Source organism: Bos indicus, chromosome 15 (assembly GCF_029378745.1).
Source record: "Bos indicus isolate NIAB-ARS_2022 breed Sahiwal x Tharparkar chromosome 15, NIAB-ARS_B.indTharparkar_mat_pri_1.0, whole genome shotgun sequence".
Lineage (NCBI taxonomy): Eukaryota > Metazoa > Chordata > Mammalia > Artiodactyla > Bovidae > Bos > Bos indicus.
In genome coordinates, this window is record NC_091774.1 from 27,782,916 (window position 1) to 27,797,380 (window position 14,465).

The following is a 14,465-nucleotide window of genomic DNA, read 5'->3' on the forward strand; positions in this document are numbered from 1 at the left end:
TGTGACAACAGGCTGGAAGCTGAATGTACTTGCTGCCACTCAGAGGAAAGGGGCTGGCTTCAACACAGCTTACTAAAGGATAAACTCAAAAGGCAGTAATTTGAGTGGGATCCAGTGTCCACAACCTATATTCCCTGGGGTCTTTGTTAAAAATAAACTTTTTATTCTGGAAAAATTTTAGACTTACCGAAAGTTGTAAAGACAATACAAAGTTACTCGTTACTCTTCACAAAGACTTCTTGATGGTAAACTTACGTGCATTTTTCAAAACTAAGATTAACAGTGGCATAATTCTATGAAGTAAACTGCAGACTTTATTTGAATTTTACCAGTTTCACCACAATGTTCTACCCTTGGGCCTTTTAAAAACAGGTTTACGGCAAGGAGCCAGAGGACCAGATAGGCAGCTTAGAGCCTAGTGTAACACTGGATCCTAGCTCCAACTCTGCCCCATGCTAACTACAGAACCTTCACATTTATTTTCTGAGCTGTTTCCTCTCTAAAGTACCTTTTCTCACAAATGCTGATGCTAGTCACAAGTTTATCCTTCATCTCCCTGCCTAACCTCTTGTCTGACAGCCACCAACCAACTAGAGAAGAGATATTCCTCACTTGGTAGTGACTTCAGCTGAGACTCCCCAGTTAGAGAATGGAGTCCCCCTGGGATTTTCAGATCTTAAAATTCTTTTAATAAAATCCATGCATCTCTCAAATGCCTGGGGGGCAGACAGCCTTTCTTCAGGACTGCAGCAGAGAGAATGGCTGTCCCAACAACATTCATTTTCCCCTTCTTGCTGGGTGAACATTTCTCAAGCTCCTTTGCATTAACGGGCAGCCATGCAACTGAGCTGCAGCTAACCGTATGTGAGGGGCAGTATGCCACTTCTAGAGCTTGCCCATAATATCGACCAAGCAACCCTCCAAGCTCTGCTCAACTCGCCAAAATGGCAATGCCCCAAGCAACCTCGGAAGCCATGTTAATGTTGACATCAGCCTGGTCCCTAAATGACTGCATGGAGTAGGGATGCCCCCTCCGTCTGCCCCAATCTGAAACTTCCCTGGACATGAGTGAGGAGGGAGAACAAACTTTCATTGTATAGGCCAGTCCATTTGGCTGTCACAGCAGTTTAGCCTATCCCAACTGATACAGGTACTAAACGTCAATTCCATTAAAGCACGATCTTGCTTCTGGATGTGTGCTTAGAGCCGCAGGCACACAGAACAGAGTGGATCGCATGCCGGAGTTCAGCACACATTATCTCATCCTCCTCTGTTTCTCTTTCCCTCCTTCATTCCCCACTCTAGTCCCATTCTGTTCCCTCCCACAGACCCCATTCTAGTGAGTTAAGGTATAAATTCTCCTTTAAAACTGCCTTCTGTGTTTCTGTTGTTTTCTGTGTTCAATTCACTTAAATAATTTTTGCTGTAAATTCCATTATTCCCTCCTCACCTGGAGTCTATCAGGTCCTAGTAGCTGCATCTGACTGCTTTTTATAATATTTCATCATATGCATATACCACATTTTTACTAATCAGTTCCTTTAGTGACAGGCATCTAAGTTGTTTTCAGCTTCTTGCTACCCAAACTACATATAGATAAACATCCTTATACCTAACTCCTTGCAGATCTGTGCAAGTTTCTCTGAAGGATAAAGCAAGGAGTGGGACTGCTTTGATGAAGGGTATGCACAAACTTAATGAATCAGTTATCTATTGCTGTGTACTATTACTTCAGAATTTAGCAGCTTAAAACTAATAGCCACAGAATGAGAATATTTGCAAATTATCTGATAAGAGAATTTTTACCAGAATATATAAAGAATTCTACCTAAGAGTGTGTGTGCATGTATGTGTCTGTGTGTGTGATAAACAACTCAACTGAAAAAATGAGCAAAGGATTTAAATAAACATTTTCCAAAAAATATATATAAAGATATTCAACAACATTAGGCATTAGGGAAATGCAAATCAAAAATACAACAACATACCACTTTTATCAATACTTACTGTCTTTTTGGTTACAGCTAGCTTTATACCATTAGGATAGCTATAATCAAAAAGACGGAAAGTAAGTATTGGCAGGAATTCCCTGATGGTCCAGAGGTTGGCACGTGGCGCTTTCACTGCCATGGCCTGGGTTCAATCCCTGGTTGGGAACTAAGATCCTGAAAGTCATGCAGTATGGTCAAAACCAGAAACAAGAACTGGCAAGGACGTGGAGAAACTGGGGCTTTCTTACGCTGCTTTGGATGTTTGGTAGTTCCTCAGAAAGTAAAACTGGAGTTATCACGCGTGCATGTGCGCTCAGCTGCTTCAGTCACATCTGAATCTTTGTGATCCTACGGACTGAACCCCACCAGGCTCCTCTGTCTGTGGGATTATCCTGGCAAGAATACTGGAGTGGGTTGCCATTTCCTCCTCCTGACTCAGGGATTGAAGCTGCAGCTTCTCACTGCAAGTAGATTCTTTACTGCTGAGCCACCAAGGAAGCCCTGAAGTTACCATATTGAACCAAAAATTCTACTCCAAGAAAAATGAAAACATAAGTCCATACAAAAACTTGTATGAGTATTCATAGCAGTATTATTCACAAGAGCCAAAAAGTGGCTACGCATGTATCAACGCATGGATAATTAAAGATGTGTTATACCCACACAAGGGAATACTATTCAGCCATAAAAAGGAATGTAATGTTGATACATACTACAACACAGACGAACCTTGAAAACATTATGCTAAGTGAAAAGAGCTACACACAAAAGGCTACATGTTGTATGACAGTCCATGCACACATTATATGAAATGAATCTAGAACAGAAAAACTGGCGGTTGCCTAGAGCTGGAGATGGGGACACGTAAAGAGTGACTGCTAATGGATATAAAGTTCCCTGAATCCAAAATGTTTCAAAATTAACTATGATGAAGTTATAGTTCAACTCCACAATCTACTAAAAACCACTGAATTGCTGTACACATCAAACGAGTAAACACTATAGTTATGTGAATTATATCTCAAGCTATTAAAAAATAATAAACAACTACTACCTCAGTTTCTCTGGGTCAAGAATTTGGAGGTGGGTGATTCTGACTCAGGATCTCTCATGACATGGTGGCCATGTTGTTGATCAGAGATATGCACAGCTAAAGGCCTGAACAGAGTTGAAGGACCCACTTCCACAGCAGCTCACTCACATGGTTGATAACCTAGTGGGTCTAGGCCTCAGTTATTCTCTGCATGGGTCTCTCCCAAGGGCCACATAAGTGTCCTCATGACATAGTAACCAGCTTCTTCCACAAGGCAGAAGCCTTCAGTGTCTTTTCCTGACTCAGTCGCATGTTTCCAGGACATCCTATCGTGTACCTAGGTCAGCCCTATTCACCGTAGGGAGGGGACTACACAGGGCTTGACTACCAGGAGTCAGGGATCACTGGAGGGCCATGTTGGAAGCTGGCTATCAACACATGATGGCTAGGAAGACAATGACAACAGCTAGCAATTTTGTGACACATACTATGTTCCAGGCACTGTTCTAGGCGCACAATAAACCTGTAAGGTAGGTAACATCTCCATTTCAAAGATGAAGAGACTAAAACACAGAAAAGCAGCTTACTAAGGTTGCACAGTTTTAGTAAAAGACATACCTGGGATTCAAACTCAAGACAGCATTCGATCAAAAATTCTGCAACACTGCATCCCAGATATTACTTATTTTCAGTTAAGTGCTGCCCATTTGTTGTCCAGAATGGAGGCCCTAGTTAAAATCTCCCATAAGTTTTGATTTCCCATGAGAATCCAGTCTCTTGCTTACTTTTACTAATAGATACAAAGTAGAAACTCATTAATGTTTTGATTTCTATTTCTCTAATTATAAGTGGTAAGATACTTATTAGCCATTCTGGTTTTCCCTTTAGATTTCACATATTCACATCCTTTGCCTATTCTTGTTTTGTGTGTTTTCTTTCTGATTTGCAGTAGTTCCTTCCATATTCAATCTCTAATAAATGTAATCCTTTGTCGGTTTTAGACATTGGTATATTTTCTCCTAATCTATACCTATCTTTAGCTTTGACTATGGGGTGATTTGGTGACTAGAAATATTTAAATATGAATTAGGCAAAGTTATCAAACCTTATGGATTGTGATTTGGAGATCTAACTTAACAGATTTATCCTTATCCCAAAGTCACAAATACATTCTCCATTTTTTTTTCTTATTGGCCTTAGTATTTTACCTTTCACTTAGGTAAATTCACTTTGGACTCTGTCTTTGCTTTATGTGGTTAAGGGAGATATCCAACTTTATTTTTGTCCATATAATAAGCCAATTTTCTGAGCACCATTATCCACCTCTTCCCCACTAATTTGTGACACTACCTCTTATCAGATACCACCATGTCTCCAAATATCCATGTCCATTCCAAAGTCTAGTTTAGCAATAATTCTTATTTTCTAAATGGAATGATCTATCACTGTGAAAGTTATTACTCATCCTGCCTCCTACCATGAATGAAAAATCCAACTACCAATCCCCAAAACCCCTGGGGGATCAATACTAGTTTGTATTCTTCCCCAAAACAGAATATCCAATTAAGAAAATTATTTTAAAAAAATAAATGTGTGTTTATTAAAAAAGAAATACCCTAACCAAGAACAAGCCCTGGGACACAGAGAAATCAACACTTCCTCTGAAAGCCAGCATCCGGCAGTGTCAGCACACCTGAGATGTATGGATCCTTCGTCCGGATATTACGTCTCAAATATTCTTCTGTAGTCAAAATTGGTATTCAACAAGTTGCCGGTCTGGGTGGCCCTGATTATTAGCATAGACGACCGTTACAGCTGAATGTCTGTAACAGCTGCCCTATGTCCACTACCACAACCCACGGTCACTCCCACAGCCTCAAAAAAGTTACATATCCTCAACACTCCACTTGTAGGCAAGTTCCTCCACCGCCTTCTTGCTGGCAAGCCTGGCAAAGCGCTTCTGTTCAAATCCATTGGATCTGCAATCAAGAGATACTGATCAGCCAGAATCCTGAATTGAACATGTACATTTGAAATAAAGAACTCACAATCTAATGAACAATCTAATGAAATCACAATCTAATGAAAAAGGAAAGTGAAAATATTTAAGACATAAGCAACAGAATCAGAAAGACAAAATACACACTCCACCTTTTATTAGTCCTTGTTCAGAGCCTTTCCCCTCTCATTTTGACAACTGTTTCAAATATTTACCACTCTCTAAAGGTCCAACTCACTCTCAACTGATGTCTACATATTATACTTTAACCATGCATTACACACACATTTAGTGAATTCTTACTATACTAGGTACTGTGTCATGAAAACAAGTATAACATAGCACCTGTCCTGATACACTCATAGACTAGTGGAGGAGACTGACATTTAAACAAATAATTAAAACAAAAGGCATAGGTTATGGTAGAAATATGCAATGGGTATCAAAGAAGCAGAAAGGGGACCTTGCTCAGCTTGGAAGCGGGGTGGACAAGAATGATCAGGAAAGGTTTCATGGAGGGGGTCCTTATGCTAAGTCTAAAAAGACAGAGTGAAGCAAAGAGTCAGAAGGGTTAGGAGGGCATTTCAGCATACAGCACAGCAGAAGCAACAAGAGCAAATGCACAAAAATAAGAAATGGGATGGTACACGCAAGGAACCAAAGTCAAATTATATGGCTGGAGCTAAAGTACAAATAGAGTAGCACAAACCAAAGTCAGAGAGGCAGGCAGAGGCCACAACATAATAAGCACTACAGGCCAGAATACGAAGCTCAGATTTCACACAGTAAGCATTAATTCTTTTAAAAACTTTTCACTGGCGTATAGTTGATTTACAATGTTGTGTTAGTTTCAGGTATATAACAAAGTGAATCAGTTACACATATACATATGAAATGAAAAATGAAATGAAAGTCACTCAGTCGTGTCCAACTCTTTGTGACTCCATGGACTATACAGTCCATGGAATTCTCCAGACCAGAATACTGGAGTAGGTAGCCTTTACCTCCTCCAAGGGATCTTCCCAAACCAGGGATCAAACCCAGGTCTCCCACTTATGTATCATGTATCACCTCCTCGAGGTAGCATTCATTCCCTGATCACAATCTCCCAGGGCTGAATCTACTCTTCCTTTGTGCTCCCAAGGCACCTTGAACACACTCTAGTGTGTTCAAGTAATACTTAGCAAGTAGCTAAGTATTATAGCTTAGCTTAGCAAGTAGCTAAGTATTATAGTAATACTTAGCAAGTAGCACTGAAAGTATTTACTCGTCTGTCTTCTTCTGTAGATAGAAAGTGAGTTGGCGTGCTCCAGGACCATCTTTTACTAATTGTGAGACCCTGGCGCCTAATACACAGCTGCTTATGTTATAACGTGTGCTAAGTATTACTGAACTGATAGGGATGACAAGTTTCCCCCTTTCTTCAGGCCTTACCTAAGGGATGAGTTGGGTGAGTAATGAAAGGCTCAGTAAGAAGCGAAGCTTCTTAAGAATGGCATCATCTCCAACCTTAGAAGCATGAGTGGTGTTCTAGAGCCCAAGGAAACCACTGCTTCTTGCCTGAGGAATAAGTGCTTAAGAGAATCAACACTACTATGATCATACAAAGGTCCTATGAATAACAAACCAAACCCTAAATAGAATCAGAAAAGCAAACTGCAAAAGAACTTACAGTGGAAAGAGCTTTAGACTAAAGAATCAGATGTCCCAGGTCTTGTTCAAGCTTTTTCAGGTGAGCTGAACACTCTAAGTAAGTTGTGAAATTTATCAGAGGCTCAGTTTCTCTTTAAATAATGTTAAGTTAGATTAACTGACCTTATGGGTTTTTCTAACTATAACATACTATAGATTTATTCTAGAAATATTCACTTGCCAAAAATAGACAAGAGTAGAAAAGGCAAGGCAAGAATTAATAATCAGAAATAAAGCAAGGATGAGAAAGAAAACTAAAAAGGAAAACTCTAGGAGAAAATATGAAAAATGTAGGAAAACTACAGTGAGAGATGGAGACAAATTATACCAGTAAAAAACCAGGTCAAGGAGAGTTCTAAGTTTGGGGTCCAGAAATTTGAAAAAAATAGAGAAAAGAAAGAACTCGATATAGCAGGGAATATCTTTAGGGTTGTGGCTATAAAAAGATCTACTTCTGGCTATACAGCAAATGAGTATTCTGAAAAATCCTGCTACCAAAGAGCTGACATACCATATCCTGCAAACCAAAGCAGGAAATAAACCTGAAGCCACAGCCAACCTGACAATACCTGCCAATATCAGGAACTAGAGCTCTGGGCTTAGATGGCAGCTTAAGGGACAGAAGATAATGCCTTAGGCCCACATACAGCAGCGCAGTAGATTCCAATCATGGCAGAGAACTCAAGCAAACTAACCTACTCTCAGGGAACAATTATAAAATCTGGACAAAATACAGTATGTGAAATATTTCAAGGCATGAGTGACCAAAAGCAGGCAGAACTTGAGTGGGAGTTTACTGTGGGAGGAGATGTGTGAAGCTTTTTGCTAGAGGGCACTTCCCAAACTGCACAGCTCATGGAGGCAGAAGGCCACAGGCTTACTGGCTTTAGGTATGAGTGCAAAGTGGGCAGAGCAGCCAAAAAATCAGGGACAAAACACTGAACGGGAAGAAGCTTCAGAAGGGAAGAACCCCCAAATCTATATACAAACTGCACCCAAATTTTTGGCTAACTGCTAACCTGTGCTTGTTCAGGGGAAATCCAACGGGCCCACTGAAAAAGCAGCAGCTAGAAACTAAAAGAACTGAGCAGGAATTCAGTTGCTGCCCACTATAAAGTAGATAAGTGTTTGGAGTTCAAATACAATCAAGTTAACTGTCTACTGCAATAAAAATCAACACACCTCAAAATTAGAATTCAAAGTCTCCACAATGTATAATGTCCAGTATAGCATTTTTAAATGACCAGATATGTAAAGAAACAGTAAAATGTGATCAAACTCAAGAAAAACTATGAATAGAAACCAATGCTGAGATAACCCAAATGTTGCAATTAGCAGATAGGACTTCAAAGCACCAATTATAAATATTCTCAAGGGAAAATAAATTGATTCACAATGAATGAATAGGTAGGAAATCTCAGCAGAGAAATATGTCAAATGGGAATTCTAGAGTTGAAAAATATAATAAACTAGCTGAAACAAAAACTTCAGTGTATCAGTCTAATAAGCTGAAGATGGCAGATGAGTCAATCAACTTGAAATGAGATCAACAGAAATTATTTCATCTTAAGAACAGAGAGGAAAATCATGATAAAAAAATGAGCAGGACTTCAGACAACTGTAGTATAATATCAAATAGTAGAAATAGTAAAATTGGAGAAGGGAAAGTGGTTTTAAAAAAATAATAACTGGGCAAAAAAATAGCCAAATGTGAAAAATATGGACTCATAAATCCAAAAAGCTCAACAAACTCAAAAAAGGATCAACACAAAGAAAAATCATACGTAGGTACATCACAATCAGACTGCTGAAAACCAAAGACCAGAAGAAAATTTTGAAAGCTGTCAGAGAAAACCAATATATTATAATGTGTGTATGTTGAAGTTGGGGGGAGTGGGACAATGAAACAAACTGACTTCCAATTGGAAACAATGGTGGCCAGAAAGTGATGAAAGATCTTTAAAGAGCTGTCATTGAAGTCTGGAACTGTCAATCCAGAGTTCCATGTGTTGGTCTGAAACCTCAGAAGTTGCCTGGGTGTAATCTGAAATTGGCTCCCATACACAGAGGACAATGAAAGACCAAAGAAAGAGGCAGACCAGTCCAGACTGGCAGGTGACAGGTTTAAAAAGCAAGGGAATTTACATAAAAGGTTTTTTGTCTTGGGCAACCCCACAAAAAAACAGATCTCTGCACCTGCCTCTCAGAACGTTAAATGTTTATATAGAGCCCTTATGGGTTCAGTCACACATTCAGTCCAGACGATCTCAACACCCTACTCTCTCAAGGCTGCGTCCTTGAAAAAGCTGCAGATGGGAAGAATAGACATGATGCACGTTCCAAGGACAGTGAGAGACAAGGGCCTTCAACTGCCTGGGTCCAGTTTAAGGGTCAACCAATGGTCACATCCTCTCAATAATCTCCTCCAATACTGCTAGTAAAACAATCCTTCAGAAACGAAGGTGAGAAAAAGTTCTCTGATTTAATTAACAGAACTATGCCAATGCCAACTCCTGGCTTTGATAATGTACTATGGTTATATACAAGATGTTATCATTGGGAGAAACTGGCTGAAGGGTACACTAATAATATTTTTTTCAGGTTTTTCTGAGTCCAAGACTATTCCAAAATTAAAGCTTTTAAAAGATAAAGGGTGAAGTAAAGACATTTTCATTTCAACAAAACTGTATGTGTTGCCAATGGATCTGCACTGAAGGAATATTAAAATTTCCTAATTTCTTTAACAAAAAAAGAAGAACACCAGAAACGGTAATTATATGAGTAAATACTAACAACTACAATTTTTTTCTTTGGTTTTCTTAGTTTCTTTAAAAATACACAATTACAAAGTAAAAATTTTACCACTGTTATTACGGGATCTATTATATTTTTTAAGTAGTATGTATGAATATATGTATTTTTATGCACAGTTTCAAAGAACAGCAAGGAGAGATAAAGCCTTCCTCAGTGAACAAAGCAAAGAAATAGAGGAAAACAACAGAATAGGAAAGCCCAGAGATCTCTTCAAGAAAAATTAGAGATACCAAGGGAACATTTCATGCAAAGATGGGCACAATAAAGGACAGAAATGGTATGGACCTAACAGAAGCACAAGATATTAAGAAGAGATGGAAAGAATACACAGAAGAACTGTACAAAAAAGATCTTCATGACCCAGATAACCATGATGGTGTGATCACTGACCTAGAGCCAGACATCCTGGAGTGTGAAGTCAAGTGGGCCTTAGGAAGCATCACTACGAACAAAGCTAGTGGAGGTGATGTAATTCCAGTTGAGTTACTTAAAATTCTAAAAGATGATGCCGTAAAAATGCTGCACTCAATATGCCAGCAAATATGGAAAACTCAGCAGTGGCCACAGGACTGGAAAAGGTCAATTTTCATTCCAATCCCATAGAAAGGCAATGCCAAAGAATGTTCAAACTACCATACAATTGTACTCATCTCACACACTAGCAAAGTAATGTTGAAAATTCTCCAAGCAAGGCTTTAACAGTACATGAACCGAGAACTTCCAGATGTTCAAGCTGGATTTATAAAAGGCAGAGGAACCAGAGATCAAATCACCAACATCCACTGTACCATAGAAAAACCAAGAAAGTTCCAGAAAAACATCTATTTCTGCTTTATTGACTACGCCAAAGCCTTTGACTGTGTGGATCTCAACAAACTGTGGAAAATTCTTCAACAGACAGGAATACCAGACCACCTTACCTGCCTCCTAAGAATCTGTATGAAGGGCAAGAAGCAACAGTTAGAACCGGAATTGGAACAACAGACTGGTTTCAAATAGGGAAAGGAGTACACCAAGGCTGTATATTGTCACCCTGCTTATTTCACTTCTATGCAGAGTACATCATGCGAAATGCTGGGCTGGATGAAGCACAAACTAGAATCAAGACTGCTAGGAGAAATATCAATATCTCAGATATGCAGATGACACCACTATAATGGCAGAAAGTAAAGAGGAACTAAAGAGCCTCTTGATGAAGGTAAAAGAGGAGAGTGAAAAAGCTGGCTTAAAACTCAACATTCAAAAAACTTAAGATCATGGTATCTGGTCCCGTCACTTCATAGCAAACAGACAGGGAAACAATGGAAACAATGAGACTTTATTTTCTTGGGCTCAAAAATCACTGCAGATGGTGACTGCAGCCATGAAATTAAAAGACGCTTACTCCTTGGAAGAAAAGCTATGACCAACCTAGACAGCATATTAAAAAGCAGAAACATTACTTTGTCGACAAAGGTCCGTCTAGTCAAAACTGTGGTTTTTCCAGCAGTCATGTATAGATATGAGAGTTGGACCATAAAGAAGGCTGAATGCCGAAGAATTGATGCTTTCGAGCTGTGGTGCTGGAGAAGACATTTGAGAGTCCCTTGGACTGCAAGGAGATCAAACCAGTCAATCCTAAAGAAAATCAATCCTGAAAATTCATTAGAAGGACTGAAGTTGAAGTCGAAGCTCCAATACTTTGGCCACCTGATGAGAAGAGCCGACTCATTAGAAAACACCCTGATGCTGGGAAAGACTGAAGGCAGGAGGAGAAGGGGACGACAGAGAATGAGATGGTTGGATGGCATCACTGACTCAACGGACACAAGTTTCAACAAGCTCTGGGAGAGGGTGAAAGACAGGGAAGCCTGGTGTGCTGCAGTCCATGGGGTAGCAAGGAGTCGGACACGACTGAGTGACTGAACAACATGAACATAATAGCAACAAAAACAGATTAAGTGGAAATATAGTGTTGCAAGATTCTTACATTTCATGTGAAATATAACAATTATAACTATCAGTAGGCTATGATAAGTTAAAGATACATATTGTGATCTTTACAGCAAAAACTAAAAAAAAAAAAAAAAAAAACTGCAGAGGTATAACTATAAGGAAAACAAAGCAATTAAGGTTCAAAACTAAATCCAGGAGCAACAGAAATCCCCACCCTTGGCAGTAATGTAAAATGGTACAGCCACTTTAGAAGACAACTGGCAGTGTCTTATAAAAGTGAACATGATCTCAACAAAATAGCAACTGTTGGATATTTACCCAAGTAAACTGAAAACTATACCCACATTAAAAGCCATACACAAATGTTTACTGCACAACGTTAAAAACTGGGAGCAACCAAGATGTCCTTCAGCTGGGGAATAAGCAGACTGTGGTATGCCATACAATGCAATACTACTCAGTGATGACCAAGGAGTGAAGTACTGATTCACTCAAGAACACAATGTTTATCCACAACATTAAAAACTGGGAGCAACCAAGATGTCCTTCAGCTGGGGAATAAGCAGACTGTGGTATGCCATACAATGCAATACTACTCAGTGATGACCAAGGAGTGAAGTACTGATTCACTCAAGAACAGTGCAGTTCCGTTCAGTCACTCAGTCATGTCCAGCCCTTTGCGACCCCATGAATTGCAGAACGCCAGGCCTCCCTGTCCATCACCAACTCCCGGAGTAGATGAATCGTATATGCATTTTGCTAAGTGCAAAAAGTCTGACTCGAGCGTTGGTGGTATAGTGGTTAGCACAGCTGCCTCTCAAAAAGTCTGACTCAAAAGGTTACATACTGTATGATTCCACTCATGTAACATTCTGGAAGAGATAAAACTATAGGGATGGAAAACAAGAGCAGAAATTACAAGGGGTTGGTGGAGGAGGAATAAGTAACTAAAAGGTGACTTACACAGGAAATTTTAAAATGATGAAACTATCCCGTATAGTACTAGGGTGGTGGATAAATGACTCTACTCGCTTGTCAAATCCAATAGAACTTACACCAAAAAGAATAAACACTAATATAAGTAAATTATAAAAGAAAAAAAATTACCCAGGATGTCTGGGGGTGAGGGGACTGATTCCTTATGTCTATACATGAAAGAGCTACACATATATCCATGCTTAGATGGTAAATGAGTTTCTCATTTCCAAATTTCCCAACTTTGAAACTGTTTTATGTGCATCTTGGTATGAGCAAAATGAATAGTAGATGGTGGCCCTTTCTTAATGTTGGGGAGGGAATTTATAGGTAAGGAAAAAAGAAAGGTAAGATTAGAGTCAGTTACATCAGTATGAACTCATATTTATACATGCATATATGTAACATACCTCCAGAGGGACACAGAAACAATTATAGATATGTGTGTATACACACATACAGACTACTATACATGCATTACCAAGCTCTGTTTGCTGAGAGGATCTAGAAGCAGTGACATTCCAGTAATAGTAAGCATTCTAGCAATTATATCTTGGTTTGCAAATACCATTCTCCATTAAAAGCTGCCAGGGTTTCTTAGAGAAAAGGCAATTCTTTAGGGCTGGGGCAGAGAAAATACAAAGAAGTAAAAGAACACTCAAAAAGGAAACAGTGAAAGGGACAAAGAAAGGGACACCCGACAGAATTTCCAGTATTCAAGGAATGGAACAAAAAAGATAACATAAGCAACAGAATAAATAACATACCACTAGATTACAGTACAAAGTATAATATAAAATATACATGAGTCCATACTAATATAAATAAATGACTGAACAAATAAATGGGGAGGTGAAACAGATCTTCCTTACAGAAAAAATCTAAATAATACATGGAGATACCCTTCCATAGTTCTTCTGAGTATAAGGTGAACTCAGCAACTCGCTTCCAGAGAAGAGAGTATAAAAGAAAAAGAAGAGTAATTTTAAAGTTGGGAAACCTGGCACTCACTCACTACCTTAACCCAGTGATCCCGGCTAACTTTACTAGTGATATCATGCGGATATCACGTAACCCCTAAAATGACATGATGAGAAGGACATTTCACTACTGTGGAATTCTTTGCAAAAACCCATAACGTCCAGGCTAACCATTAGAAAAACATCAAACAAACTCAATTTGAGGAACGTTTCACAAAAATACCTGACAATACCCCCACAAAACTGTTAAGGTTACAAAAAGCAAAAAGACTGAGCAACTGGTCCAGAGCAGAAGAGACTGAGGAGACAGGGCAACTAAGCACAATACAGTACACTGAAATGCAGCCCTGAACAGAAACAGAAAACAGAAGACTGACGAAATCCAAATAAAATCTGGTGCACTAATAATATGCTAATGTTGGTTTCCTAGATTTGACTACTATATCATGGTAATATGGTAACAAAATTAGATAAGGTATGTACAAGAACTGTTCGCAAATTTTCTATATATATAAAACTATTCCAAAACAGATAGAATAAAATACTTTTTCAAAACACTACCCCCAAACAACTGCAAAATACACATTATCTTCAAGTGCAAATGGGGTATTCACCGAGGTAAACCATATACTGGGCCATTAAACATGTCTTAACAAATTTAAAAAGATCAAAATATTATAGCATTAACTTCAAAATATTAGAGTATATTCTCTAACCTCGATGAAATTACATTGGAAATCAATAAGATATCTCAATTCAATTCAATTCAATAAGCCGCTTCAGTCGTGTCCGACTCTGTGCGACCCCATAGATGGCAGCCCACCAGGCTCCCCCGTCCCTCGGATTCTCCAGGCAAGAACACTGGAGTGGGTTGCCATTTCCTTCTCCAATGCATGAAAGTGAAAAGAGAAAAGTGAAAGTGAAGTCACTCAGTCGTGTCCAACTCTGTGCGACCCCATAGACAGCAGCCCACCAGGCTCCTCCATCCATGGGATTTTCCAGGCAAGAGTACTGGAGTGGGGTGCCAAATAAAATATCTAGACTAG

The 14,465-nt window shown here is 39.1% G+C and overlaps 1 protein-coding gene across 2 annotated transcripts in view; it reads right to left on the bottom strand.

The window, feature by feature from the left end:
* The window catches only part of BUD13 (BUD13 homolog), a 146,902-nt gene that overhangs the window by 117,559 nt on the left and 14,878 nt on the right, over positions 1-14,465 (bottom strand). Inside the window, exon 10 of one of the 2 annotated variants that reach the window (XM_019975193.2) lies at positions 4,597-5,003. The exons of the other annotated variant lie outside the window; for it this stretch is intronic. Within the exon in view, the coding sequence (XP_019830752.2) occupies positions 4,910-5,003 (94 nt within the window). The 3' untranslated portion in view covers positions 4,597-4,909. Of the gene's footprint in view, positions 1-4,596; positions 5,004-14,465 lie in introns of those variants that run through there. 2 annotated transcript variants of the gene reach the window in all.